The following is a 25,251-nucleotide window of genomic DNA, read 5'->3' as shown; positions in this document are numbered from 1 at the left end:
GCTAAATAATAATGAATGCTTACTCTATTCCTGGCACTGCCATGTATACCACCTCAATTAAGCCCCACCTACTTCACAGTCGTTGCTATTGGCCCTTTGTATGGCTTCAGAAACAGAAGCTCAGAGATGTTAAGTAACTCACCCCAAGGTCACAGAGAAGAACAATGGCACAACCGGGATTCAAGCCCAATGGGTGTCGACCCTACAGCGTGTGCTCCTGACACCCTTGTGCCCTCAGGCCTCACCATCTCTTCAGGGTCACCCGACAGACAGTGGAAGCCACTCAGCTCAGTTGAGTGAGCAATGCCGGCCTTGTGCCTGGGGGAGGATGAACCTGGAGGAGGAGGAGTTGGCAGAAGTGTCCCCAGTTGAAATGGATTCCATACCAATTCCAGCTAAATGTAGAATACATTTGCCGTTGGTGCATTATTCATGAAAATCGCCGTTTCCCCAAGTCAGCACTGGGAGCTGGGCGGCTGCCCGCCCCACATCCCCATCCCGTGTGCAGAGGAAAGCAGGGTTGGAGGCAGGACCATGAGCTCGTTAAGACTCTGCTGGCCCTCTCCAAGCATGACCCACGCTGCCCACCAGTTGACTTGGGAGCAGGCGTGGAGACCATCACTCAGTTCTGGTGGATTACGAAACATCATGTCAACTCTGCTCGCCCCGCGCACTGCTTGAGGGCAAACATTCGCAACAGCCACCCCCTTCCTAGTGAGGGGTGGGGACTGGGTTCCAGTAGCCCCAGACGTCTGGCCTGATTATTCCAGGCCACAAAGGTCGGTTCGACTTTCTGTGCTGCCTTGTCGCCAACCAAAAGGCAGCAAGTTGGCCTGGCACCCTGCATCCTCGTGCCTGCCTTGGCTGGCACACAGGTGATGGGATGTGAGTGAGGATGGGGGGGGGGGGTCCCACCCTGGACAGACTAGGGGTTCAAACCCTCGCCTCTGCCACCAAAGGTTGGGGGCTCAGTCCTGTCCCATGGGCTCCAGGGCCTCCCTTGGCTCGGTAGGTGGTGGACATGACTCCCTCCCCTGCAACCTGTGAGACTCAAGCAAGATGATGTGGAGGAAAGCGTTTTAGGGGGTGGACACAGTGGAGCTGGTTGGTAGCCGACGGAGACCCAAGGACGTCCACCCAATGACAGCAGCGCTTCTCACAACAACACAGCCCATCCTACACCCGTGGCCCCCACAGGATCGGATCCTCTCCTCCCAGGGAAACCACCACCCTTCCCTCTAAAATGGAAGCTCCGTGAGGGCACAGATTTCCATCCAGCAGGGTCCCGAGCACCTGCTCATGGTAGGCACTTGGGAGGTGTCTGATGAACAGAGGCTAGAATTCCATGGGCCACTGAAGATCTCTGGGGAAGGGGGGCCGACCACGGTGCTGGACCTCCCTCGCAGACACCCTGCCGAGTCCCACTGGGGACCGGCCCAGCCCCTCTCCTCCCAGGCTCCAGTCTCCAGGCACAGACACAGCTGGCAGAACCTCCGGAGGGAGGGATCTGCAGAGCAGCCAGACCAGAGCCGCGGGTGACGGCTGCCCTGGGCTCCCAAAGTGCCCAGCTGGGAGCGCCAGGCTGCTTGGCCGCCCACTTCAGCCACCCACATCTGCTGCCTGGGCCTTGCCGTGCCTGCACACACACACACACACACACACACACACACACACACACACACACACGCCCACAGCCTAGAACCCAAGGAGGGCTGTCTGTTCGGCCTGCCCCGGGCACCCCAGGGTCAAGGCAACTCTCCAACCCACTCCAGGAGAACAACAACAGCACAGAAGAGGCCGCCTGGGACGGGGCGCCATGGCTCTGACAGGCAGGAGCCTTATATAATTAACTGCCCCCACGCCTCCTCCCCTCGCAGGAATAACGAACCCTGCCTCTCAGTTGCATAAGCCAAAATAATAATTACTCTCCAGCCCTCTGACACTCCTGGATGTGGCCGGGGAGCAGGTGTTTAGCACAAGCTTCAGGAGCCTCAGAGAGCGAGCAGGGGACCGCACATATGTTTGTGACTCTTGTGCCCAGCAGAAGCACACAAGTCCCCTCCAGTCCCCACTCCTTTCCCAGGCATCCGAGCCTGAAAAATTAGCCAGCCGCCAAGAGGGAGCCACTCATCAGGATAAGCTCCCAGATGGGGGAGGGGGCCTCTGGGGAGCAGGCTTGCTTGGGGTCTGGCTTCCAGGAACAGAAGTGCCCCACACCTCTCAGATGCCCCGAGGAGTGGACACTGGAGTGTCTGGGACAGCCAGGGCTCCCTGCACAGAAACCATCTTAGAGCCGCGGAGGGCGGGCAGCACGCTGGCTTCCGGCGCCGGCTCAGCCGGGAATGTGGCGGCATCTTGGAATGAAGGCACGGAGCATCCCTGAACTACCGGTGAAAATGATTCAGCCGCTGAAGGCGAGACTCCTGGGCTCACGCTAAACAGATGGGCCTCCCTGCCTCCCTCCCGCCAGCAGCCTGCTCCAACAGCGCTAGCCCCGCGTCCAACCACCTAGAAGTTTATTGCCTTGTTGTGACGGTTTGGGTGCGCGTCCCCCGCCTCTAGCCCTCCCAGCCGCTCTCTCTCCATTGGCTTGGGCTGATCAGGACTAAGAGAGGCCCGGAGGCACCGCAGGAAAAACAAGCAGCAGAGCAGGGGCCTGACTCCCAGAGGCCGACACCCAGGGAGCTGGGCCAGCAAGGGGGGGGCCCTCTCCCAGCCCCCCTGCGCCCTTGCTGGGTCCCAGAGGAGGCCGCGGGCCCAGCCTGGCCTTTCCGGCCTGCTCTTGGACGATGCACTAACACCCGGCTCAGCTCCGAGGCTCCCGGGCCTGGCACTGCTCCCAGAAAGCCCCCAACACCCTTCCGCTGGCACAGGGGCGCTGTCCCCCACCAGGCAGTGAGGCAACCTGTAGCCAAGGCCGCTGTGGCCTCCAGGGAGCCCCAGGAAATGCCCCAGGTGCCCACGGTCCTCTGGAGGGAGAAGCTCGACTTCCCCAGAGATAAAACAGAAGAAGCGAGAGAAGAAGGTCCCTCCTCCGCCAGCCCCCGCGCGCCGGGCGCACCTACCTCCATCGGAGTAGGTCTCCGTGCCGTAGCCGTCCTGCAGCCCGTTGCTCCAGGTCCCTTCGTACTTGGCCCCGTTGCCCGTGCACTCCCGCACCCCGTAGCGCCCCTTAAATCCGTGCGTCCACTCGCCCTTGTACACCCACTTCCCCTTGCTCTCCAGGCCGATGCCGTGGCGCTTGCCCTGCGCCCAAGTGCCCTGGTACGTGTTGCCGCTGGGCCAGGTGTAGACGCCCAGTACCTCGAAGCCGTGGCTCCACGAGCCGGTGTATTCGCCTTGGCCCTTGGGGCCGGTGCAGACGCCATGGCCGTGCGCCTTGCCGTCCTCCCAGCCTCCACAGTAGGACCCTCCATCGTCAAAATTAAACCTGCCCCCACTGGACATGCATGTAACTCGGTTTGCAAATCCCGCAAACGGTGAAAAAAAAAAAAAAAAAAAGGCGATCAACAAACCGGAGTCTTGGTTGGCTGGCTGGCTGGTTTTGTTTTGCTTTTTTTTTTTTTTTTAAGGAAGAATGGAGAAAGCAAAAAACACAGCGAACAGATCCCGGGCGGCGGACGGCCGCGGCGTCGGCTTCGGAGGAATTCAAGTCAATTGGGGGCGATTATTCATTTTCGAGCTGCGCCGCGGAGCCTGACCAGCGTCTCGCGCTCCCGCTGGAGACAGGACCGGAGGGGAGGAGGGCGGGGGAGGGGAGGGGAGGGGGAGGGAGGGGGCAGGAGCAAGAGCGGCTGGTGCGAACGGCTCCACCTCAGCGGCAAGTGCCCCTCGGAGGCGAGCCCGCCGGGCTGGCCGCGCAGGCCAGGCGGGGACGGCGGCGCTCAGGCCCGGGGCGCAGTCCCCCACCTGCGGCTGCCGCGCTGCGGGCGCCCGAGGGCGGCGGCGGGGCCCGCGGGCGGCGGCGGCACGGGCGGCGGCGCGGGCGGCTGCACCATATTGGGGGCCGCGGGCCGGGCCGGGCCGGGCGGCGGCGGCAGCAGCAATGCGGCGGGTCGGGCGGCGGCGGCGGCGGCGGCGGCGGCGGCGTTGGTGGCGTGCGCTCTGGGCCCGGCTCGCGCGCTCGGGCCGGCGCGGCGCGCGCCCGCACCCCGCGCCCCGCCCGCGCGCGCCCCCGCACCCCGCCGCCCGCGCGCCCCCGCCCGGCCGCCCGGACCCCCGCCCCCGGCGCGCCCGCGGCCTGGAGAGGGGAGCTGGCCCGCCTGGCTGAGGGCGCGTGGCGCGGGCGGGGACTCGGGGCGCCCCACCCGCCCGGCGTCACCTCTTGCTCCGATCGGCCTGGAAATAGGGGTCCAGCCGCGGCGCCCCAGACGCCCCCCCTCCCCCCGTCTTTCCCGGGACTTGGGTTTAAAGGGACAGGAACTGCGTAACGGGAAGGCGCCCAGCACCCAGGGCGCTCTCTGCCCCCTCCCGGGAGCCTCGAGGTGAAGCCGGGGCCGTAGGCCTTGGGCAGGCCAGGGGCGCCCCGCGCGTTTCGGCTAGCCCACCGCGCGCCTCGCCCCTCGCGCCCGACTCCTGTCGGGACGCCTGGCCCTGACTTGACTGGAGAGGCTCTCTGCGGACCACAGGTGGTTTTCTCTATGACAAATGATCCTTCCTTTTTCCTTACAGGCGATTTGGGTCCACATGTGGGGGAAAGGGGATGCTCGCCTTAGAAAGAAAACTGGTATTTGGCCATTGGCCCCTCCCCATAAATTAAGAGAAAGTCCAGCTACGCACAAACCTTGAAGTAAAGACACCCAAATTCCGTTCCTCCCCTGCGCCCCGGCCAACAGGTAGCCCCCCTCCATCCCGTGAGCCGTTGCGCTTTGGGGGAACAAAGTGGAATCGCCTCTCAGGCGTAATTAGGTCTCTCTCCACACACACTCCCACCCCCCACCCCCCACCCCCAAAAGATGGTGTCTGATTCCTGGATCCGGGTATCCTGGGACCAATTTGAAGTGCATTTCCTGGACCATAAATCCGCAGGCGGGAGCCCGAGTTCCCAGCTCTCCGGAACGTGTTGGGCAAATGGCAGCAGCCAAGTGCTGCGCGGCGAGATTGCACAGGGTCGCGGCTGGTTGCAGTGGGGGATGGGGGTTGGGGGTTACTCAGAGGAGCAGACCTTGCCGCCGAGGTTTAGGCAGGCCAGGAGAGCTGCACTTCCGGGGGCAGCGTGGGGGGACGGGGTTACACCTCCAGCCAGCAGTGTTCCCACCTTTGGCTCTCAAGAGAAAACCAGCCCCTCCTCCTCCTAGAATTCAAGTCCAGTTTATTTTCTCCCCGGGATAACCAAAGCCCCCTCTCTGAAGGGCCATCGGCCTGCAAGGCTGTACCCTCTTCACCACCCCTCATCAGAGAGACAATTAGGGAGTTTTCAGTTTTGTTCTGTGACTTGGAGTTACTGGGATTCCGTGCACCTTCTAGGTGGCGCCTCCCTGTGCCCTCTGGGAGGTTTTCCTACATACCTAGGGGTGGAGTTCTTGGGCCTAGCCTGTCTTAGACTTAATGGAAGTAGCCCAACGGCCCTCCAGAACACCCGGAGCAAGTGCCCTGGGTTTCTGGTTCTCTGCTTCCTGGCTGAAACTCAGTATTATCAGGCTTAGGTCTGCTTTTATTGTATTTTGTCTCTCTAAAGTCAAGTCACTCAGTCGTGTCCGACTCTTTGCGACCCCATGGACTGTAGCCTACAACGCTCCTCTGTCCATGGGATTTTCAAGGCAAGAGTACTGGAGTGGGTTGCCATTTGTCTCTCTAAATGGATATGAAATAGCATCTCAGGGCTGTTCCGTGTAAATGAAAGATTAAATGTTGTGAAGGGCTACAGACTTTCCTCACAATTCAGATTGAATTCCTGCCTCCACCAACTGGCAGCTGTGTGGCTCTGGGCAGTCCCTTAAAGTCTCTGAGCTCATTTTTCTCATCTGTAAAATGGGCACAATAACAGTTTCCATCAGAGCACTGTGAGAATTTATCTGAACTGAGTGCCCAGTGCCTCATAGGTGCTCAAGATATGGGACGTGATGTTATTAGAAGGCCAATCCCCAGCGAAGGTCATGGCTTTCTACATGGGACACCCAGCCTTCAGGCTGCTCCCCTTAACACAGCTGACATAAAATTGCCATTTCTCTTGGACACTCTGCACTTTCTTTCTTCCATTTTATTTCCAAGCTGTCTTTTGCTGATTCAGCGGCCCTTCCTCACACAAGCAGTGGATTGCAACTGAGATCTCATTGGGAAATGGTGATTGGTTCCAAATAATTACTGGCCAGCACCTTCTACCTCTAGCTAATGCATACCCTTCCCCCAGGCAATTCCAGCACACACCCCCAGGACCCCTCCCTCCCCTCCAGGTTTGGTCAGATCAGCTCCAGCGGTTTCAGACTCTTTCCTGAAATGCAGATATTAGAGGGATTCATTTTGTGCAATTTGGAAATCATTCTCCCATAAAGTAGGGCTGACAGTATTGATTTCATTTTGGAGGAAACTCTCTAAGTTTATAAACGTAGTACCACCCAGCAATTTCAAAACACAGACCAGGGAGAAAAAACAAAAAGCCAGACCCCCATGTGGAATTTCATGACTCTGTGCACCAGGCTCTAGGGTGAACAGCTCATGGTAGTGACCTCAGGGAACTCCTCAGGTGACCTGGGCTTACCCACTCAGCTTCCCCAAAGGCCAGCTTGGAGGGGACTTCTCTGGTGATCCAGTGGCTAGGACTCCATACTCCCAATGCAGGGGGCCTGGGCTCCATCCCTGGTCAGAGAACTAGATCCCACATGCTGCAGCTAAAGATCTCCCATACTGCAACTAAGACCCAACACAGCCAAATAAATACTAAATTAAAAAAACAAAAACAAAAAAAAAACACCAGCTTGGAGCTCTCTCTGTGAAGTGCCTGGCCAAAGGAAAAATAATGACTGAGCAGGATTCCAGCCAAAGCTGTCCAGTTTTCCAGCCTCCAGGACTGAGAGCCCCCATTTCCCTGCCCACTCCCTCTTCCTATGACCAAGAAGTTTTCTGATTTTGGCTTCAGAAAGGCTTCTTGGTTTCCCTATCTAAAGAATGGCCCCATTTCACCTCCACAGAAGCCTGTGTGTTTCCTTCAGGGAACTGAGCTTCAGTCTACAGTTTACGGTTCGTCTTCATGAATCACTGCTGATGGTGACTGCAGCCACGAAATTAAGATGTTTGCTCCTTGTAAGAAAAGCTATGACCAATCTAGACAGCATATTAAAAAGCAGAGACATCAGTTTGCCAACAAAGGTCTGTGTAGTCAAAGCTATGGTTTTTCCAGTAGTCATGTATGGATGCAACAGTGGGACCATAAAGAAGGCTGAGCACCAAAGAATTGATGTTTTCAAACTATGGTGCTGGAGAAGACTCTTGAGAGTCCCTTGACAGCAAGGAGATCAAACCAGTCAATCCTGGAGGAAATCAACCCTGAATATTCATTGGAAGGACTGATGCTGAAGCTGAAACTCCAATACATTGGATACCTAATGTGAAGAATCGACTCATTGGAAAAGATCCTGATGCTGGGAAAGATTGAAGGCAGGAGGAGAAGTGGGTGACAAAGGATGAACTGGTTGGATGGCATCATCTACTCAATGGACATCAGTCTGAGCAAACTCTGGGAGATAGTGAAGGACAGGGAAGACTAGTGTGCTGCAGTCCATGGGGTCTCAAAGTGTCGGACATGACTGGGTAACTGAACAGAAACTTCATGAATGTGCCCGTGTTTACCCGACACTGTGAGATGCCTGCATCAGGAGCCCCCTTCATTCCTGCTCTCTTAGAACATAATGCTGATACTTCTCCTGCTGGGAGGTGGACTGGCTGGTGAGTGTAGCAGAGGGGGCGCAATGTGATTTTGAAGGTTACAGTGTAAATGCAGCTTCTGCTTCATGCTCTTGAGATCCTGGAGAGCTTGGACCCCACTCACCATGATGTTAGGAAGCCCAAGCAGCACTGGGAGAGAAACAGAGCCTCCAGCCGTCAGCGCAGCTGGACTCCTGGCCCACAGTCAGTCCCAGGTGACAGCTCTGTAAGCATACCATTTTGAAAGTAGGTCTGCCAGCTCCTGACTAGGCGCTGCAGCAAATACCATGTGGATCAAAGACCCCACCCACAGGGCTTTCTTCACCATGCCTTGTTATAATTCCACATAATAATATTTTATCATATCTACATGATGATCTATATTTCCTTTATCTGACATGGATAAAGAATACGGTGTATATATGTATACATCCAATGAAATATTCAGATCAGATCAGATCAGTCGCTCAGTCGTGTCTGACTCTTTGCGACCCCATGAACTGCAGCATGCCAGGCCTCCCTGTCCATCACCAACTCCCGGAGTTCACCCAGACCCATGTCCATCGAATCAGTGATGCCATCCAGCCATCTCATCCTCTGTCGTCCCCTTCTCCTCCTGCCCCCAATCCCTCCCAGCATCACAGTCTTTTCCAATGAGTCAACTCTTCGCATGAGGTGGCCAAAGCACTGGAGTTTCAGCCTCAGCATCACTCCTTCCAAAGAAATCCCAGGGCTGATCTCCTTCAGAATGGACTTGTTGGATCTCCTTGCAGTCCAAGGGACTCTCAAGAGTCTTCTCCAACACTACAGTTCAAAAGCATCAATTCTTCGGTGCTCAGCCTTCTTCACAGTCCAATTCTCACATCCACACATGACCACAGGAAAAACCATAGCCTTGACTAGACGAACCTTTGTTGGCAAAGTAATGTCTCTGCTTTTGAATATGCTATCTAGGTTGGTCATAACTTTCCTTCCAAGGAGTAAGCGTCCTTTAATTTCATGGCTGCAGTCACCATCTGCAGTGATTTTGGAGCCCAGAAAAATAAAGTCTGACACTGTTTCCACTGTTTCCCCATCTATTTGCCACGAAATGGTGGGACCGGATGCCATGATCTTCCTTTTCTGAATGTTGAGCTTAAAGCCAACTTTTTCACTCTCCACTTTCACTTTCATCAAGAGGCTTTTGAGTTCCTCTTCACTTTCTGCCATAAGGGTGGTGTCATCTGCATATCTGAGGTTATTGATATTTCTCCCGGCAATCTTGATTCCAGCTTGTGTTTCTTCCAGTCCTGCGTTTCTCATGAGGTACTCTGCATATAAGTTAAATAAACAGTGTGACAATATACAGCCTTGACGAACTCCTTTTCCTATTTGGAACCAGTCTGTTGTTCCATGTCCAGTTCTAAGTGTTGCTTCCTGACCTGCATACAAATTTCTCAAGAGGCAGATCAGGTGGTCTGGTATTCCCATCTCTTTAAGAATTTTCCACAGTTTATTGTGATCCACACAGTCAAAGGCTTTGGCATAGTCAATAAAGCAGAAATAGATGTTTTTCTGGAACTCTCTTGCTGTTTCCATGATCCAGCGGATGTTGGCAATTTGATTTCTGGTTCCTCTGCCTTTTCTAAAACCAGCTTGAACATCAGGAAGTTCACGGTTCACATATTGCTGAAGCCTGGCTTGGAGAATTTTGAGCATTACTTTACTAGTGTGTGAGATGAGTGCAATTGTGCGGTCGTTTGAGCATTCTTTGGCATTGCCTTAGCCATAAAAATGAATGAGATAATGCCGTTTGTAGCAACCATGGATGGACCTAGAGATTTTCATTCTTCTTTTTTTCTTTGAGGTATAACTGACATACATCATACTAGTCTCAGGTGTACAACGTAATGATTTGATATTTGTATATATTGCAAAATGGCCACCACAATAAGTCTAATTAAAATTAACATCCATCACCACACAGAGTTATAGATTATTTTGTGTGTGTGTGATGACAACATTTAAGGTTTACACTCTTAGCAGCTTTCAAATATGCAGTCAGTGTTGTTAACTAGAGGCCAGGTGATGGCACCCCACTCCAGTACTCTTGCCTAGAAAATCCATGGACGGAGGAGCCTGGTGGGCTGCAGTCCATGGGGTCGCTAAGAGTCAGATACGACTGAGCAACTTCACTTTCACTTTTCACTTTAATGCATTGGAGAAGGAAATGGCAACCCACTCCAGTGTTCTTGCCTGGAGAATCCCAGGGATGGGGAAGCCTGGTGGGCTGCCGTCTATGGGGTCACACAGAGTTGGACATGACTGAAGAGACAGCAGCAGCAGCATGCTGTGCATGACATCCCCTGGCTTACTTGTTTTATACATGGAAGTCTGTACCTTTTGACCTGCTTCACCCATTCTGCCCACCCACCTCCCCTGCAACCTTCAATCCAATCTGTTCCCTGTATCGGTGAGCTTCTTTCCCCCTTTTTAAAAAAAGATTCCACACATAGTTGCAATGAAATATTTGTCTTTCTCTGCCTGACTTAATTCACTTAGCATAATGCCCTCAAGTTCTATCCATGTTGCTGCAAATGGCAAGATTTCACTCATTTTTATAGCTGAATAATATTTCATCATATCTATATCTACCTATCTCACATGGTTAAAGAACATGTGAGATATATATGTGTATATATATATATATATATATACACACACACATGTAATGAAATATTACTCAGCCATAAAAAATGAGGTATTGCCATTTGCAGCAACATGGATTGACTTAGAAATTATCATACTGAGTGAAGTAAGTCATACAGAGAAACACAAATATCATATGATATCACTTATATGTGGAATCTTTTATAAAAAGATACAAATGAACTTATTTACAATACAGAACTAGACCCACAGACATATAAAACAAACTTATGGTTACCAAAGGGGAAAGGGTAGGGAGGAATAAATTAGGAGGGTGGGATTCATTTATACACATGACTATATGTAAAATAGATAACCAACAAGGACCTACTGTATAGCACAGGGCACTATACTCAATATTTTATAGTAGCCTAAAAGAGAAAATAATCTGAAAATAATATATATATATATTATATATATACTTTTTCAGATTATTTGTATAATATATATACACACATACATATAATACAAATAATACATATATTCTATATATATAATATAACATATATACACATCATCATATCATCACATCATATATATATGTATATGTGTGTTATACATATAACTGAATCACCATTCTCACATTTGAAACTCATACAGCATTGTAAGTCAATAGTTCAATAAAATAAACTAGGATATGTGTCCTGTCAATGGGACAGATAATTTGAAATTGAGAATAAAAGAGCTTTGAAAAACGGCAGGCGTCATTTTACTTCCTTATTTACAAAGATCTAATGGCAACCCACTCCAGTGTTCTTGCCTGGAGAATCCCAGGGATGGGGAGCCTGGTGGGCTTCCGTCTATGGGGTCGCACAGAGTCGGACACGACTGAAGTGACTTAGCAGCAGCAGCAGAACTATCTATGACCCCAGGGAGCATTGTCACTGGGTCATTTCCATTTCTAGATAAAGACAATTATGAAGAAGAGAGAGGTGGAAGAATAAAGAAGGAAGAGAAGGATAAGGAAGAAGTGATTTGGATGGATTAATGAGAAGGAAAAAGAGGCTGTGGTGATGATGGTGATGATGATGCTGATGACAGTGGTGGTGATGGTGGTAATGGTGATGGTGGTGATAGTGATGATTGTGGCAATGGACATGGTGGTGATGGTGATGATTGTGGTAATGGTGATGGTGGTGATGATGGTGACGCTGAAGGTAGTACTGATAATGATGGTAGTGATGATGATGGTTATGGTGGTGATATGGATGATGGTGGTGATGGTGATGATTATGGTGATGATACTGGTAATGGTGATGGCGGTAATGGTGGTGATGGTGATGATGGTGATGGTGATGATTGTGGTAATGGTGATGATGGTGGTGATGGTGATGATGGTGTTGGAGGTGATGGTGATGGTGATGATTGTGGCAATGGAGACGGTGGTGATGGTGATGATATTGGTAATGGTGATGGTGGTAATGGTGGTGATGGTGATGATGGTGGTTATGATGATGGCGGTGATGACTGTGGCAATGGTGATGGTGGTGATGATGGTGACGCTGAAGGTAGTGCTGATAATGATGGTAGTGATGATGATGGTTATGGTGGTGATACTGATGACGGTGCTGATGGTGGTGATTATGGTGATCAGGATTAATTACTACATTCATGTGTCTGGCTCTGTGTCAAGCACTTGACATTTGCTATCACATTTAATCCTATGACAACTTTATGAGGCTGGTATTATTATTATCCCCATTTTACACATGAGGAAACCTGAGACTTGGACAGGTCAAATCAGTTGCCCAAGATGGAAATGAACCCAATCAGTTCAGTTCAGTTCAGTCGCTCAGTCGTGTCCAACTCTTTGTGACCCCATGAATTGCAGCAGGCCAGGCCTCCCTGTGCATCACCAACTCCCAGAGTTCACCCAGACTCACATCCATCGAGTCAGTGATGCCATCCAGCCATCTCATCCTCTGTCGTCCCCTTCTCCTCCTGCCCTCAATCCCTCCCAGCATCACAGTCTTTTCCAATGAGTCAACTCTTCGCATGAGGTGGCCAAAGTACTGGAGTTTCAGCTTTAGCATCATTCCTTCCAAAGAAATCCCAGGGCTGATCTCCTTCAGAATGGACTGGTTAGATCTCCTTGCAGTCCAAGGGACTCTCAAGAGTCTTCTCCAACACCACAGTTCAAAAGCACCAATTCTTCAGCGCTCAGCCTTCTTCACAGTCCAACTCTCACATCCACACATGACCACAGGAAAAACCATAGCCTTGACTAGATGGACCTTTGTTGGCAAAGTAATGTCTCTGCTTTTGAATATGCTATCTAGGTTGGTCATAACTTTCCTTCCAAGGAGTAAGCGTCTTTTAATTTCATGGCTGCAGTCACCATCTGCAGTGATTTTGGAGCCCAGAAAAATAAAGTCTGACACTGTTTCCACTGTTTCCCCATCTATTTGCCATGAAGTGATGGGACCAGATGCCATGATCTTCGTTTTCTGAATGTTGAGCTTAAAGCCAACTTTTTCACTCTCCACTTTCACTTTCATCAAGAGGCTTTTGAGTTCCTCTTCACTTTCTGCCATAAGGGTGGTGTCATCTGCATATCTGAGGTTATTGATATTTCTCCCGGCAATCTTGATTCCAGCTTGTGTTTCTTCCAGTCCTGCGTTTCTCATGATGTACTCTGCATACAAGTTAAATAAGCAGGGTGACAATTTACAGCCTTGACGTACTCCTTTTCCTATTTGGAACCAGTCTGTTGTTCCATGTCCAGTTCTAACTGTTGCTTCCTGACCTGCATACAAATTTCTCAAGAGGCAGATCAGGTGGTCTGGTATTCCCATCTCTTTAAGAATTTTCCACAGTTTATTGTGATCCACATAGTCAATAAAGCAGAAATAGATGTTTTTCTGGAACTCTTTTGCTTTTTCCATGATCCAGTGGATGTTGGCAATTTGATCTCTGGTTCCTCTGCCTTTTCTAAATCCAGCTTGAACATCTGGAAGTTCACGGTTCACGTATTGCTGAAGCCTGGCTTGAGAATCTTGAGCATTACTTTACTAGCTTGTGAGATGAGTGCAATTGTGCGGTAATTTGAGCATTCTTTGGCATTGCCTTTCTTTGGGATTGGAATGAAAACTGACCTTTTCCAGTCCTGTGGCCACTGCTGAGTTTTCCAAATTTGCTGGCATATTGAGTGCAGCACTTTCACAGCATCATCTTTCAGGATTTGGAATAGCTCAACTGGAATTCCATCACCTCCACTAGCTTTGTTCGTAGTGATGCTTTCTAAGGCCCACTGGACTTCACATTCCAGGATGTCTGGCTCTAGGTCAGTGATCACACCATCGTGATTATGTGGGTCGTGAAGATCTTTTTTTGTACAGTTCTTCTGTGTATTCTCGCCATCTTTTCTTAATATCTTCTGCTTCTGTTAGGTCCATACCATTTCTGTCCTTTATCGAGCCCATCTTTGCACGAAATGTTCCCTTGGTATCTCTGATTTTCTTGAAGAGATCTCTAGTCTTTCCCATTCTGTTGTTTTCCTCTATTTCTTTGCATTGATCACTGAAGAAGGCTTTCTTATCTCTTCTTCCTATTCTTTGGAACTCTGCATTCAGATGCTTATATCTTCCCTTTGCTCCTCTGCTTTTCACTTCTCTTCTTTTCACAGCTATTTGTAAGGCCTCCCCAGACAGCCATTTTGCTTTTTTGCATTTCTTTTCCACGGGGATGGTCTTGATCCCTGTCTCCTGTACAATGTCATGAACCTCATTCCATAGTTCATCAGGCACTCTACCTATCAGATCTAGGCCCTTAAATCTATTTCTCACTTCCACTGTATAATCATAAGGGATTTGATTTAGGTCATACCTGAATGGTCTAGTGGTTTTCCCTACTTTCTTCAAGTTAGGTCTGAATTTGGCAATAAGGAGTTCATGGTCTGAGCCACAGTAAGCTCCTGGTCTTGTTTTTGCTGATTGTATAGAGCTTCTCCATCTTTGGCTGCAAAGAATATAATCAATCTGATTTTGGTGTTGACCATCTGGTGATGTCCATGTATAGAGTCTTCTCTTGTGTTGTTGGAAGAGGGTGTTTGTTATGATCAGTGCATTTTCTTGGCAAAACTCTATTAGTCTTTGCCCTGCTTCATTCTGTATTCCAAGGCCAAATTTGCCTGTTACTCTAGGTGTTTCTTGACTTCCTACTTTTGCATTCCAGTCCCCTATAATGAAAAGGACATCTTTTTTGGGTGTTAGTTCTAAAACGTCTTGTAGGTCTTTACAGAACCGTTCAACTTCAGCTTCTTCAGCGTTACTGGTTGGGGCATAGACTTGGGTTACTGTGATATTGAATGGTTTGCCTTGGAAACGAACAGAGATCATTCTGTCCTTTTTGAGATTGCATCCAAGTACTGCATTTCAGACTCTTTTGTTGACCATGATGGCTACTCCATTTCTTCTGAGGGATTCCTGCCCGCAGTAGTAGATATAATGGTCATCTGAGTTAAATTCACCCATTCCAGTCCATTTTAGTTTGCTGATTCCTAGAATGTCGACATTCACTCTTGCCATCTCTTGTTTGACCACTTCCAATTTGCCTTGATTCATGGACCTGACATTCCAGGTTCCTATGCAATATTGCTCTTTATAGCATCAGACCTTGCTTCTATCACCATCAGCAAACAGTAAAAAGCAGGCTTGCAACTACCACACTTTTCTGTCTTGAGTGTGTAAATATCCCCTCACTGGGAAAGTTGTCGTCTATGGTCAAGCTACATGTTTGTACATTTTAATGAATGGTTATATAGCATTGTCCACGAACAACCACCCAGGCAAGGAATTGAACATTATCAGCATCTCAAACCCCCTAGTGTGTTCCCCTTAATCATAACTTCTCTCCCAAACAGAACCATTAATCCGAGTTTCTCATTATCTTTTTTCTTTATAGTTTTACCACCTGTGTATGTGTATTCCTAAGTCCTGTAGTTGAGTTTAGTTTTGGAACTTTATGTGACCAAACTTATAATACATGCACTCTCTTTTACCCAACATAGCTCTATGGCTCATTCATTTGCTTAACAGTATAATATCCCACTGTATAAATACATCAGATGTTACTCGCTCCATTCTACCATAACTAGCCATTCGGGTCAGTTGTTTCCAGTTTGGGGCTATTAACACAGCTACTTTTGCTTTCTAGTTTATGCGTTCTGTAACGTGTGCACACACTTCTGTACCGGGAACACTTCCTCATTCACAAGACTCACCATCAGCCTCCCTCCCCAGGAACCAGGCTCGGCAGGTGCATCTCCTCTGAGTTTTGTTGACACCTGTGCTCATCTGGTTGTAGCACATGTCGCTCTGCCCTGTAGTTATTTGTAAAGTCATATGTCTTAATTCATGGTCTCATCCACTTACAGGCAGGCGAACACTGCAAGGTGGGACCCCATCTGATTCCTCTCCTCCCCTCTCTGTGCCTGGCATGGTGTCTGGCACACACCAGGAGTGTGATCGTTGCAGTCGAGTCAATGATGAATGAACAAGCCGATGAATGAATGGACAGTGGGTGTTCCCTAAACATTTGCTAAACCAGAGCTTGTCACGTAAGTGAACGCTGGAGCCCGGAGGTGCTGTCAGCTGGGGCTGCTTTCGATCCGTGTTTGACCTTGTCTGACACTCTGATGTCACAGTGGTGGCAGTGGGGACACAGACTATGTATGGGCAGAGGAGTGGGAGGATTATGGAGGCTTCTCGCACACTCCCTGCTCAGCAGGCAGGGTGTCGGGGTGGGGGGCAGAAAGGCGTCCAGGAAAACGCTTCCCCACCCCCGTCCAGATCGCTTGTCTCTGTTCCCGCCTCCTTCTCTGCCTCCCAGGGCTAATAAGGGTGATTAGACCTCATTAGACTGAGGCAGCTAGTGGTTTCCTCCTGCCATTCCCTTATCTACTCTGTATCCGATTCGTCCATCCCTGTGATGATTAGCGAGATGGCAGCGGGGTTGGGGGTGTGTGTGTGTGTGCTGCAGGGTTGGCCTGAAGAGGCTTGTAAATCTGCTGGTTCATCAAAGGGGAGGATGAAAGTCCTGGAGTCTGGGCGAGGGCCATGGGCAGGGGCTGAGCTGCCGTAGGTGGTGGGTTTACCAGGATCAAAGACAGTGTAGAAGGGCTCAGAAGCTGGGGAGGTGAAGTCGTGGTCGTGGATGGGAGCCTCAAGCAGTGTGGACCAGGTATGCGGGCCAGGCCAGGTGAGTTCACACCTGTCCTGTCAGGAAGTGTCTCATCAGAGCCCACTGGAGGTGGGATCACACCCAGCCTCCCTAACCCGGTTTACAAGGCCTCCCTGACCGGTGCCTGCCTCTCCGTCCGCCTCCTCCCCTCCCAGCCCCTATGTCCCCTTGGCCTGGGCTGCTGGCTCTGCCCTCATCTGTTCTGCTCCCCCTCCTGCCGCATCCTGTCAGGTCTCTGCTCTGTAACTCCTTCTCCCAGGAAGTCTGCCTGGCCCCCCGACCACCTCCAAGGCCAGGGTGGGTGGCCCCGCCTGTGCTGCCACAGACCCTGGGGCTTCTGTGCACCCGCAGCGTGTGGTCCAGACTTGCTTCTCCCCAGGGTTCTCTGCCAGGTGGCTGTTGGCAGGGACCGGGGCTTGCTGGGCTGACATTCTATCCTGACTCAGTGTTGGTCCAGAGCAGTGCTCAACGAGTCCCTCAGGGGATGATGGCATGAAGATGGTGGGCCAGTGTTTGCCCAGGACCATAGAGTAACTCAGAGGTACCGTGGTCTGAGGACCGCCTCCTCCCCTCTTCCAGTCCTCCCCTACCCCCACCTTGCTTTCCCATGGATGTAGCCTCCCCCAACCCCTCTGTGCCAGTTGGAGCCGGCAGTGCACGCAGGGCTGCTCAGAATCCAGTACTCTGCTCACACAAACGCACTCAAGAGTCTTCCCAAGTCTTAGCCCACGTGCTGGGCCCCTTCACCCAAGGGCTGAGGACCTGATTTAGTCCCCCAAATCAGGTGGTACCTGAAGGCCGGTGTTGTCTGAACTTACTGACTTACTCAAGTACAGAAGCGAACGAACCCCTTTTTGCACACAGCTCTCTCAGCTGGGTTCTCCGGGTTTTGCAAAAGGGTGTTTTTAAAACATCTTTATTGAGGGACTTTCCTGGAGGTCCAGTGGTTAAGAATCCACCTTTCCATGCATGTGGAAAGGTGATGTGGTGATGTGGGGATGTGGGTCCAATTCCTGTTCAGAGAACTAAGACCCCACGTCTTGTTAGTGTCCAACTAAGCCTGGACACGGCAAGTACTGGGCTCCCACCACACAGCTAGAGAGAAACCTGCACACCGCAACAAAGATCTCTGGTGCTGTAGATAAGACCTGACACAGCCAAAAATAGGTTAAAAGAAAAAGACTACATAGTACATAATTCATATAAGATATGAAGTCCTCAGAAAAGGCAGATTCATTGAGACAAAACTGAAGAGTGGTTATCTAGGGCCAGGAAGGTTGGTGAGAAGGGGAAAGTGACTGCTGACAGGTACAGGAGCTCATTCTGATGCAATGAGAAGGTTCTAAAGTTGATTGTGGCGATGACTCTGTGAATATACTAAAAAAAGAAATTAATAAAAAATTTTCAAAAACTTTATTGAGATATAATTCACATACCATATAATACATACACTTAAAGTGTAGAATTCAGGGTTCTTAGTATAAAGTTGTCAACCAGCATTACAATGTAATCTTGCCTTTTCATCACTCCCAAAGAAGCGCGGTACATATTAGCAGTCACTCCTTACCGTCCCCTCCCCCAACCCCCAGCAAGCTCTAATCTGCTTTCTGTCTGCACGGATTTGCCTGTTCTGGACGCCCCATATAGAAGGACTCATACAATGCAGGCTCTTTGTGACTGGCTCCTTTCACTGGGCATAATGTCCTGAAGGTTCATTCATGTTTTAGCATCAGTACCTCGGGCCTGTTTGTGGCTGAGTAACATTCCGTCATGGGGATGGACCGCATTTGGCTCACCCATTCATCAGCTGATGGACATTTGGGTTGCTTCTATTTTTGCCCGCTGTGAACAATGCTGCCATGAGCATTTGTTTCCAAACGTTTGTGTGCATGTATGTTTTCAATTCTCTTGGGTATAAACCTAGCAGAGGAATTGCTGGGTCACGTGGTGACTCTCTTTCACCTTTGGAGGAGCTGCCAGACCGTTTTCCAGCCCAGCTGCACTGTTTTCCTTGTGACTTGTGACGCTGAGAATCTTTCCATGTGCTTACTGGCCATTTGTATGTCTTCTTGGGAGAACTGTGTATTCAAGTCCTCTGCCCTTTTCTAAATCTGTACTTTTCTTATTAAGCTGTAGGAGTGCTTTGCACATTTTGCATACAAATCCTTTAACAGATAAACTGTTTGCAAATATTTCCTTCCATTCTCTAGGTTGTCTTTTTACTTTCTTCATGGTTTTATCATTTGCAGCATGAAGGCTTTTAATTTTGATGAAGCCCTTTGTATCTGCTTTTTCTTTTATCCCTCCTGCTTTTGGTGTCATTCCTGAAGGATCTTCACTAACACACCCAACTTCTTTGAGACAACTGGCCACTCCTCTTCCATCTGACCCGGCTTGTATCCTCAGAGTGCAGTAGTCTTGCCTCCCAGAGAGCCTCATGCTCTGGGGATGTAGGGGTAGTTGAACCAGTGATGAGTCATCAGCACCCCCAACAATGTGTTCTTGTGGAAAGCATCTCAGGTACCTGAACAGACGGGTTCTGAGACACACACATTCCCATTCCCACTGTAACCACAGCTGATAAGACACTGGAGGGCTTCCTAGAGGAAGGGTCAGTGAGACATGAAGTGGCAATCACAGAGCGTGAGCACCAGTCAAGCTCGGACTTTTGGGGGCCTACACCCTGGAGTGTGCTTTAATCTGGTGTTTCCAGCCCACTGAAGCCTCCCTGAACCCCGACTAGTCAGAGAACATGCCAGGCCTTGAGCTCACAGGAGCTGGTCTGTGCTCTGCTCGGCCAAGTGAATTGCTGACCAGACAGGCTTCTTTCCCAGCCCCTTCTCCCAATCTCTCCTGCCTCCCAAACACAGGCTCTTTACCTCAAACCCTCAACAGCTCACTTAACATTCATTCAAGAACCCCTATGCCAGGGCTGGGGGTATGGCAGAGGACAAGTGTGGTCTTTGCCCTGGTGGCAGAAAGCCGTCTGCGGAAGCCCAGTGCGCTCTGCTCACAGCCGGCAGCCACAGTTACTGGTGACGTGGAGACCAGACTCGGCTGGTACAGAGCTGTCAGTGGAGGGATCCCCACCCGATGAAGAACGAGCCTGGGGCAGACTCGGGGGAATGCGTCTTCGGTCCTAAGCCTGCCGCTTGCTCCTCTGTGGCCTTGGGCCACACTCTCAGGGCCTCAGAGTCATCACCTGTCATGTGGGAAGAAGAATCAACGCCGCCTTCCTGCGGAGAGTAGGTGACGTGTGACTGTCACTGTTGACCCAGCTGCAGGCAGTGACAATCCCTTCATTTAATGAAGAGCTGGCCTCAGTGTTACCCACTGAATCCATCCCTCCCTGTGGGAGGCACCCCCAGGAAAAGAGGCAGAAGCTCAGGAGTGGGGAGGGCCTGAGCCTGCTGGCTCAGGGGTCTCTTGCTCCCTGGAGAGCTGGGGATAGAGAGATCAGGGTTCTTGTAACTTCTCACTGGTCCACCCCCCACAGTGGGGCCACGGCTTTGGGAAAAGGAAAGACAGCTCCCCATCATGACAAGAGTCGGGGGCTCCCTGAAATATAGCTTTCTTCTTTGTGGGCAGGTTTTTAAAATGTATTTGGTTCATCTTATAACCATCAGATTTACTGTACACACTTTGGAAAATACAGGAATGCACACACAAAAGGTGAAAGTCATCATCGCCCCCAAGTCCAGCAGTTACACAGTCAACAATTGATTTCTTTATTCCCAGGCTTTTTCTTCTGGGTGCAGTTAACACAGATAGATTTTACAAAAGTAGGAAGACGCTTTTTGTACTTCCTTTTTTTTCCATTTAGCACATGTTCTGCACATTTTCTCATTTCATTAAATTGTCTTCTACGGCCCAGGTTGCTAGTGTCTGTCCAGAGCCATCAATAATAGCGAATGTTAGATTTGAATATAGTTTCCATCCCTTTAGAGCTTTATAATGTTTGCATTGTGCTCGTATGTTCTCCGTGCTCTCCATATGTTAATTCATTTAACCCTCACAACAACTGCATGCTCTCAGTGGACTATTATGACTCCTTTTACAGAGAAGGAAGCTGAAGAACAGAGAGGTGAAGCCACTTGTCCAAAATTACACAGTTCCTAAGGGGCAGGGCCGGAGAAGGCAATGGCTCCCCACTCCAGTACTCTTGCTTGGAAAATCCCATGGAGGGAGGAGCCTGTTAGGCTGCAATCCATGGTGTCGCTAGGAGTCAGACATGACTGAGCGACTTCACTTTCACTTTTCACTTTCATGCGTTGGAGAAGGAAATGGCAACCCACTCCAGTGTTCTTGCCTTGAGAATCCCAGGGACGGGGGAGCCTGGTGGGCTGCTGTCTATGGGGTCGCACAGAGTCGGACACAACTGAAGTGACTTAGCATAGCAAGGGGCAGGGCCAGGATTCGAACCTGGGCAGTCTGGCTCCAGGGTCCACGCTGACTCTGAAGTGCCCTGGTTATGAGCAGAACTGGGACAGGGAGGGCACTTAGGGTACAGGGTGGGGTAAAGGGGCAGACTCCCCCTTCTCTGGGGCTTTGGAAGACACATGGAGTGGTATCTCTGGGTCCAGCTTGTGACTGACGCTGGGCTATCTGCGCCTCTGATGGCCGGGAAGCCATTGTGCTCGTCTTGTGGACTTGTGCACCTGCCAGCCCCTTTGAGAACCTGGGAACCCATTTACAGTGACGCCTTGGAGCTGCAGCCATAGGGGCTGGGGGTCCTCTTCTGCCCCTAATCCCCAGTCCCTTGGTCTCAAGCACCAGGTTCTAGGATGTGGGTTGCCTCAAGCTACCCGATGCGATGCCAGCCTGAGTCACCACAGACACGTGCTTTCCCGGCCAATGGCAGCCATGGCAGGAAGAGCAGGCTCACAGGCCTCAGCTGGGAGAACCAGAGTCCCCCACACCCCCGGGAAGCCACGGCAGCCCCTGGGGTTCCGGGGCGTCTTACAGGGGCAGGAGGAAACTGTGGACCTCAGCCCAGTTTCTAGGGGTGCTATTCAAGTGCACAGGCGGGCCTATCAGGGACTGGTATCCACGCCCCCAAACCAGAGGCAGGGTGCCTGGTTGTAAAGACAGACCACGTCCCCCTGCGCCCACGCCCAGTGCGAGGTGCCCCCATTCTGCCCACTTCTTGTAAACAGCACCACCATGGCCATGCTCACCCAAGAGGCAGGGGACTGCTGGTGGGCAGCCCGAGCTCAACTCCTCACCCTACTGTGCCCTGGCAGGCGACCTGGGGGTCCTTAACTTTTGTGAGCCTCAGTCCCCTCTTGGCCAGCCAGCCCCATCCCAGGGTTACGCCCAAGGACATGAAATGAATGAGGTGTCCATCGTGTCTGGAGTAAGCACTGCATTACTAGGTCAGACTTTTCCCTGTGTGGATCTCTGATTGCTTCCTTGGGATAAATTCCAAAATGCAGACTGGCCACGTCAAAGGGCACACACATTCTGCAAACCAGCTGCTGCTGGATGGTCCTCCCTGCTACAGTTCAGCCTCTCATCACAGAGCCTCCTGGCTCTAGTTCTGGGTTGGCAGGACTGGACAGGCCCTGAGACTGCATTTCTAAAGTGGGCAGTGCTGACACCCAGGTCCAGGACCACCCCCCAATGGCAGGGGTCATCAGGTGCACACAGGTTCTCCGCCAGCCCTCCTTGTAGGAAGCCGGGTTCTTGGCGGGGCAGGGCGGACCACAGCCCCAGGCAGTGTCAGTGGCAGGGCTAGAAGGCCGTCCTGGCGTGCTGCCTGCATCTCAGCGTGGAGCCTGAATCTCTGCCGTTAGCCGCCAGTCCAGCGGAACTGTTTATGCGGCCAGTTCCAGAAAATGCACTTTATCCAGAGAGGCCAAGAGAGACCAGCTCTCTGCACCGAGGCCAGGTGACTGGGGTCCAGCCCTGCACCGCCCAGAGGGCCTTTCCAGCAGCCTCTGGCCTGTGGCTTCAGTTCCTGCGGCGGCGCTGCAAGCAGGCCCAGAGCAGACGGTGGGCCGAGGGAGACCCCGTCTGGACGGGAGCGTCCGTGCAGCCGCCTCGCCTCGCTTTCTCCCCGCCCGTCAGATGCAGTGTGCACGCTGGGCTTCCACTCCAGCCCAAGGGGCTACAGAGCCTGGGCATTTCTTGAAATCAGGGATCAGACAAACAACCAGCTCCACTCTGGGTAAAAGGAGGGGGGAAGGCACAAAATACATAGGGTGTTTTTGTTTCCTGTGCAAACCACATGAAGTTGCTGAATTGGGGCCTTTTTTGCCCTCCAAAAGGGCAACTTCATTTGGTTCAGTGCTAAGTTCGTGGCAAACCTCCGAGGCTGCTTTATAATCGGCCTGTTCTCAGGATGCACCGTCACTCTTCACACACATTGCCACCAACACTGACCATATTTCAGGGAATCAGACGTCAAGGGTGCTCCGAGCCCCTCTGTCCCCTGACAGCTGAGCTCACTTTCAGTCCCCTGGGGGGCGTTAGAGGGCCCGGGCCCCCCATCTTCCCTTTCCAGCATTTTAGGGTCATTTCCTGGAGGAAGTTCCTGTGAGCACTGTTGGCCAACGAGGCAGACAGAGCCCCCAGAGGCCATTGTCCATCTCGCGCCAGAGGGAGCTGCCCTTCTCTTGTCTCCCACCGAGACTCCAAGGGTCATCCCAGGGAAGAGCCGTGAGGTGGGAGGGGAGACGGAATCCAGACAGAGGGAGACCTCTGTCTGATTCCCGGAGACAAGATGCCCATGTGTGATGGACTAGGGACTCGCCTGGCCCAGCCTTCCTGAGTCAGGAGGTAAGAGCTCCCAGGTATCAGAGTGCTGCGGCTGGGTGGGAGGGACCGGGTGGACCACCCCCTCCACCGCCAAGTGGGGGGTCTCAGGTCGGGAGAGATGAGCAGCCCATGCACCCATGATGAGGCTCACTGCGGGGAGCAGGGCGGCCAGCCATGTGGGTCCGAAATGGCAGGGAAGGGAGACTGGCCTGGGTCTTGCTGTCATTGGGGGTGAGGTGTCTGCTCTCAGAACGGAGCTGCCAGCAGCCACGAAGGAGGGAGCACCCACTTCCTATCAGCCTGCCCGGACGTGGGGCGTTGGTGCGGAGGCTTCATAGCTGCCAGCAGTCCAACATCCAAGTCGGAGTCAGACTCTGCTATGCGCCGACACGCCTGCCTCCCGTATCGCGACTCAGTGACACAAGTGACCCAATCCAGGCCCAGGGAAGGAGATGACCCTAGGAGTCTCCAGCACCTTAGTGTCTGGGGCAGGGGGTGCATTCAACCCACCTCTCCCCACAGCATCCTCACAGCAGCTCCGCTGTCAAAACACACTCAAGACTTTACATTGTGCCTGGTTCAGCCTGTACCAGACACCCATGTTCCACCACCCAGACTGAACAAATGTTCATCTTTTCCGTATTTGCTCTGCAGTGTTTTTTAAGGAGATCAGCTTAGAGTGGAAGCTCTGCCCCGTCCTTCCCCTCTCACCTGGCTCAGCGGCCACTTCTTGCCAAGTTACTGTGTACCCCTCCCACTATATGCCATCGTCACGTGTGTCCCACGAAATGTCCGTAAAGATGGTCATACCATTCAAATCCTTTAGCAGTTCTTTTTCCCTCCACCTGATGTAACATTTTAGGTTCCTCTCTATTGATTCAAGCAGCTGTCATTCATTTTAAAGGTGAGGATAGAGGTTGGCTTCTCCAGTGGTTCAGTGGTAAAAATCCGCCAGCAATGCAGGAGACTCGGGTTCAATCCCTGGGTTGGGAAGATCCCCTGGAGTAGGAAATGGCAACCCACTCCAATATTCTTGCCTGGAGAATCCCATGGTCAGAGGAGCCTGGTGGGCTACAGTCCATGGGGTCATAATGAGTAGGACACAACTGAGCAACTAACACACACAGAGGTTATTCCACTGTGAAACTGAGCCCCAGCCGAGTTAACCATCCCACATCCTGCTAAGATCAGGGATGGTTCCTGGGTTTTGCTTTTAGTCTTTTTTTTTTTTTTTTTTGACAAAGAAGATAGGATGTTCAGCGGGTAAGCAGTAGAGGCAGGAGACAGGTCGTCATCTGCTTTCCCAGCAGAGCATCACCGCAGTCTTGGACCCCTGTTTAAGCCACACACCCCAGCAGGGCAAGGCCATCTGTTGTGGTGGCTTTAAGGTATGTGCACAGGGGCCTTCCCCAGTGGTCCTGTGGCTAAGACTCCATGCTCCCAATGCAGGGAGCCCGGGTTCCATCCCTGGTCAGGAAACTAGATCCCACAAGCTGCAACTAAGAATTTGCACACTGCAACTAAGACCTGATGCAGCCAAATAAATTAATTAAAAAAATAAAAGTATGCCCACAAATTCCTGGACTCTCCACCCCTCAAGAGGGAAGCTTTATTCTCCTGCCCTGAGTGTGGGCTGTACTCACCCACTTGCTCACCCCTGACAAATAGAACAGGCAGGTGTGGTGTGGCATCATCGCTAAGTTACAAGAGGACTGGGGCTTATGTCTTTGTCTGTCTGTCTTTCTCTCCCTGTCTCTGATCACC

At 51.4% G+C, this 25,251-nt stretch overlaps 1 protein-coding gene across 1 annotated transcript in view; it reads right to left on the bottom strand.

Moving 5' to 3' along the window:
• Positions 1-3,903, bottom strand: part of JPH3 (junctophilin 3) — a 76,653-nt gene extending 72,750 nt beyond the window's left edge. The window contains exon 1 of the mRNA XM_019980308.2: positions 3,066-3,903. Coding sequence (XP_019835867.2) covers positions 3,066-3,447 — 382 coding nt within the window. The 5' untranslated portion in view covers positions 3,448-3,903. The remainder of the gene's footprint in view (positions 1-3,065) is intronic.
• Between the last annotated feature and the right edge of the window lie 21,348 nt (positions 3,904-25,251).

Source organism: Bos indicus, chromosome 18 (genome assembly GCF_029378745.1).
Source record: "Bos indicus isolate NIAB-ARS_2022 breed Sahiwal x Tharparkar chromosome 18, NIAB-ARS_B.indTharparkar_mat_pri_1.0, whole genome shotgun sequence".
Classification (NCBI taxonomy): domain Eukaryota; kingdom Metazoa; phylum Chordata; class Mammalia; order Artiodactyla; family Bovidae; genus Bos; species Bos indicus.
The sequence above is the reverse complement of the archived record's forward strand: the minus strand, read 5'-3'. Positions and strand labels throughout refer to the sequence as shown.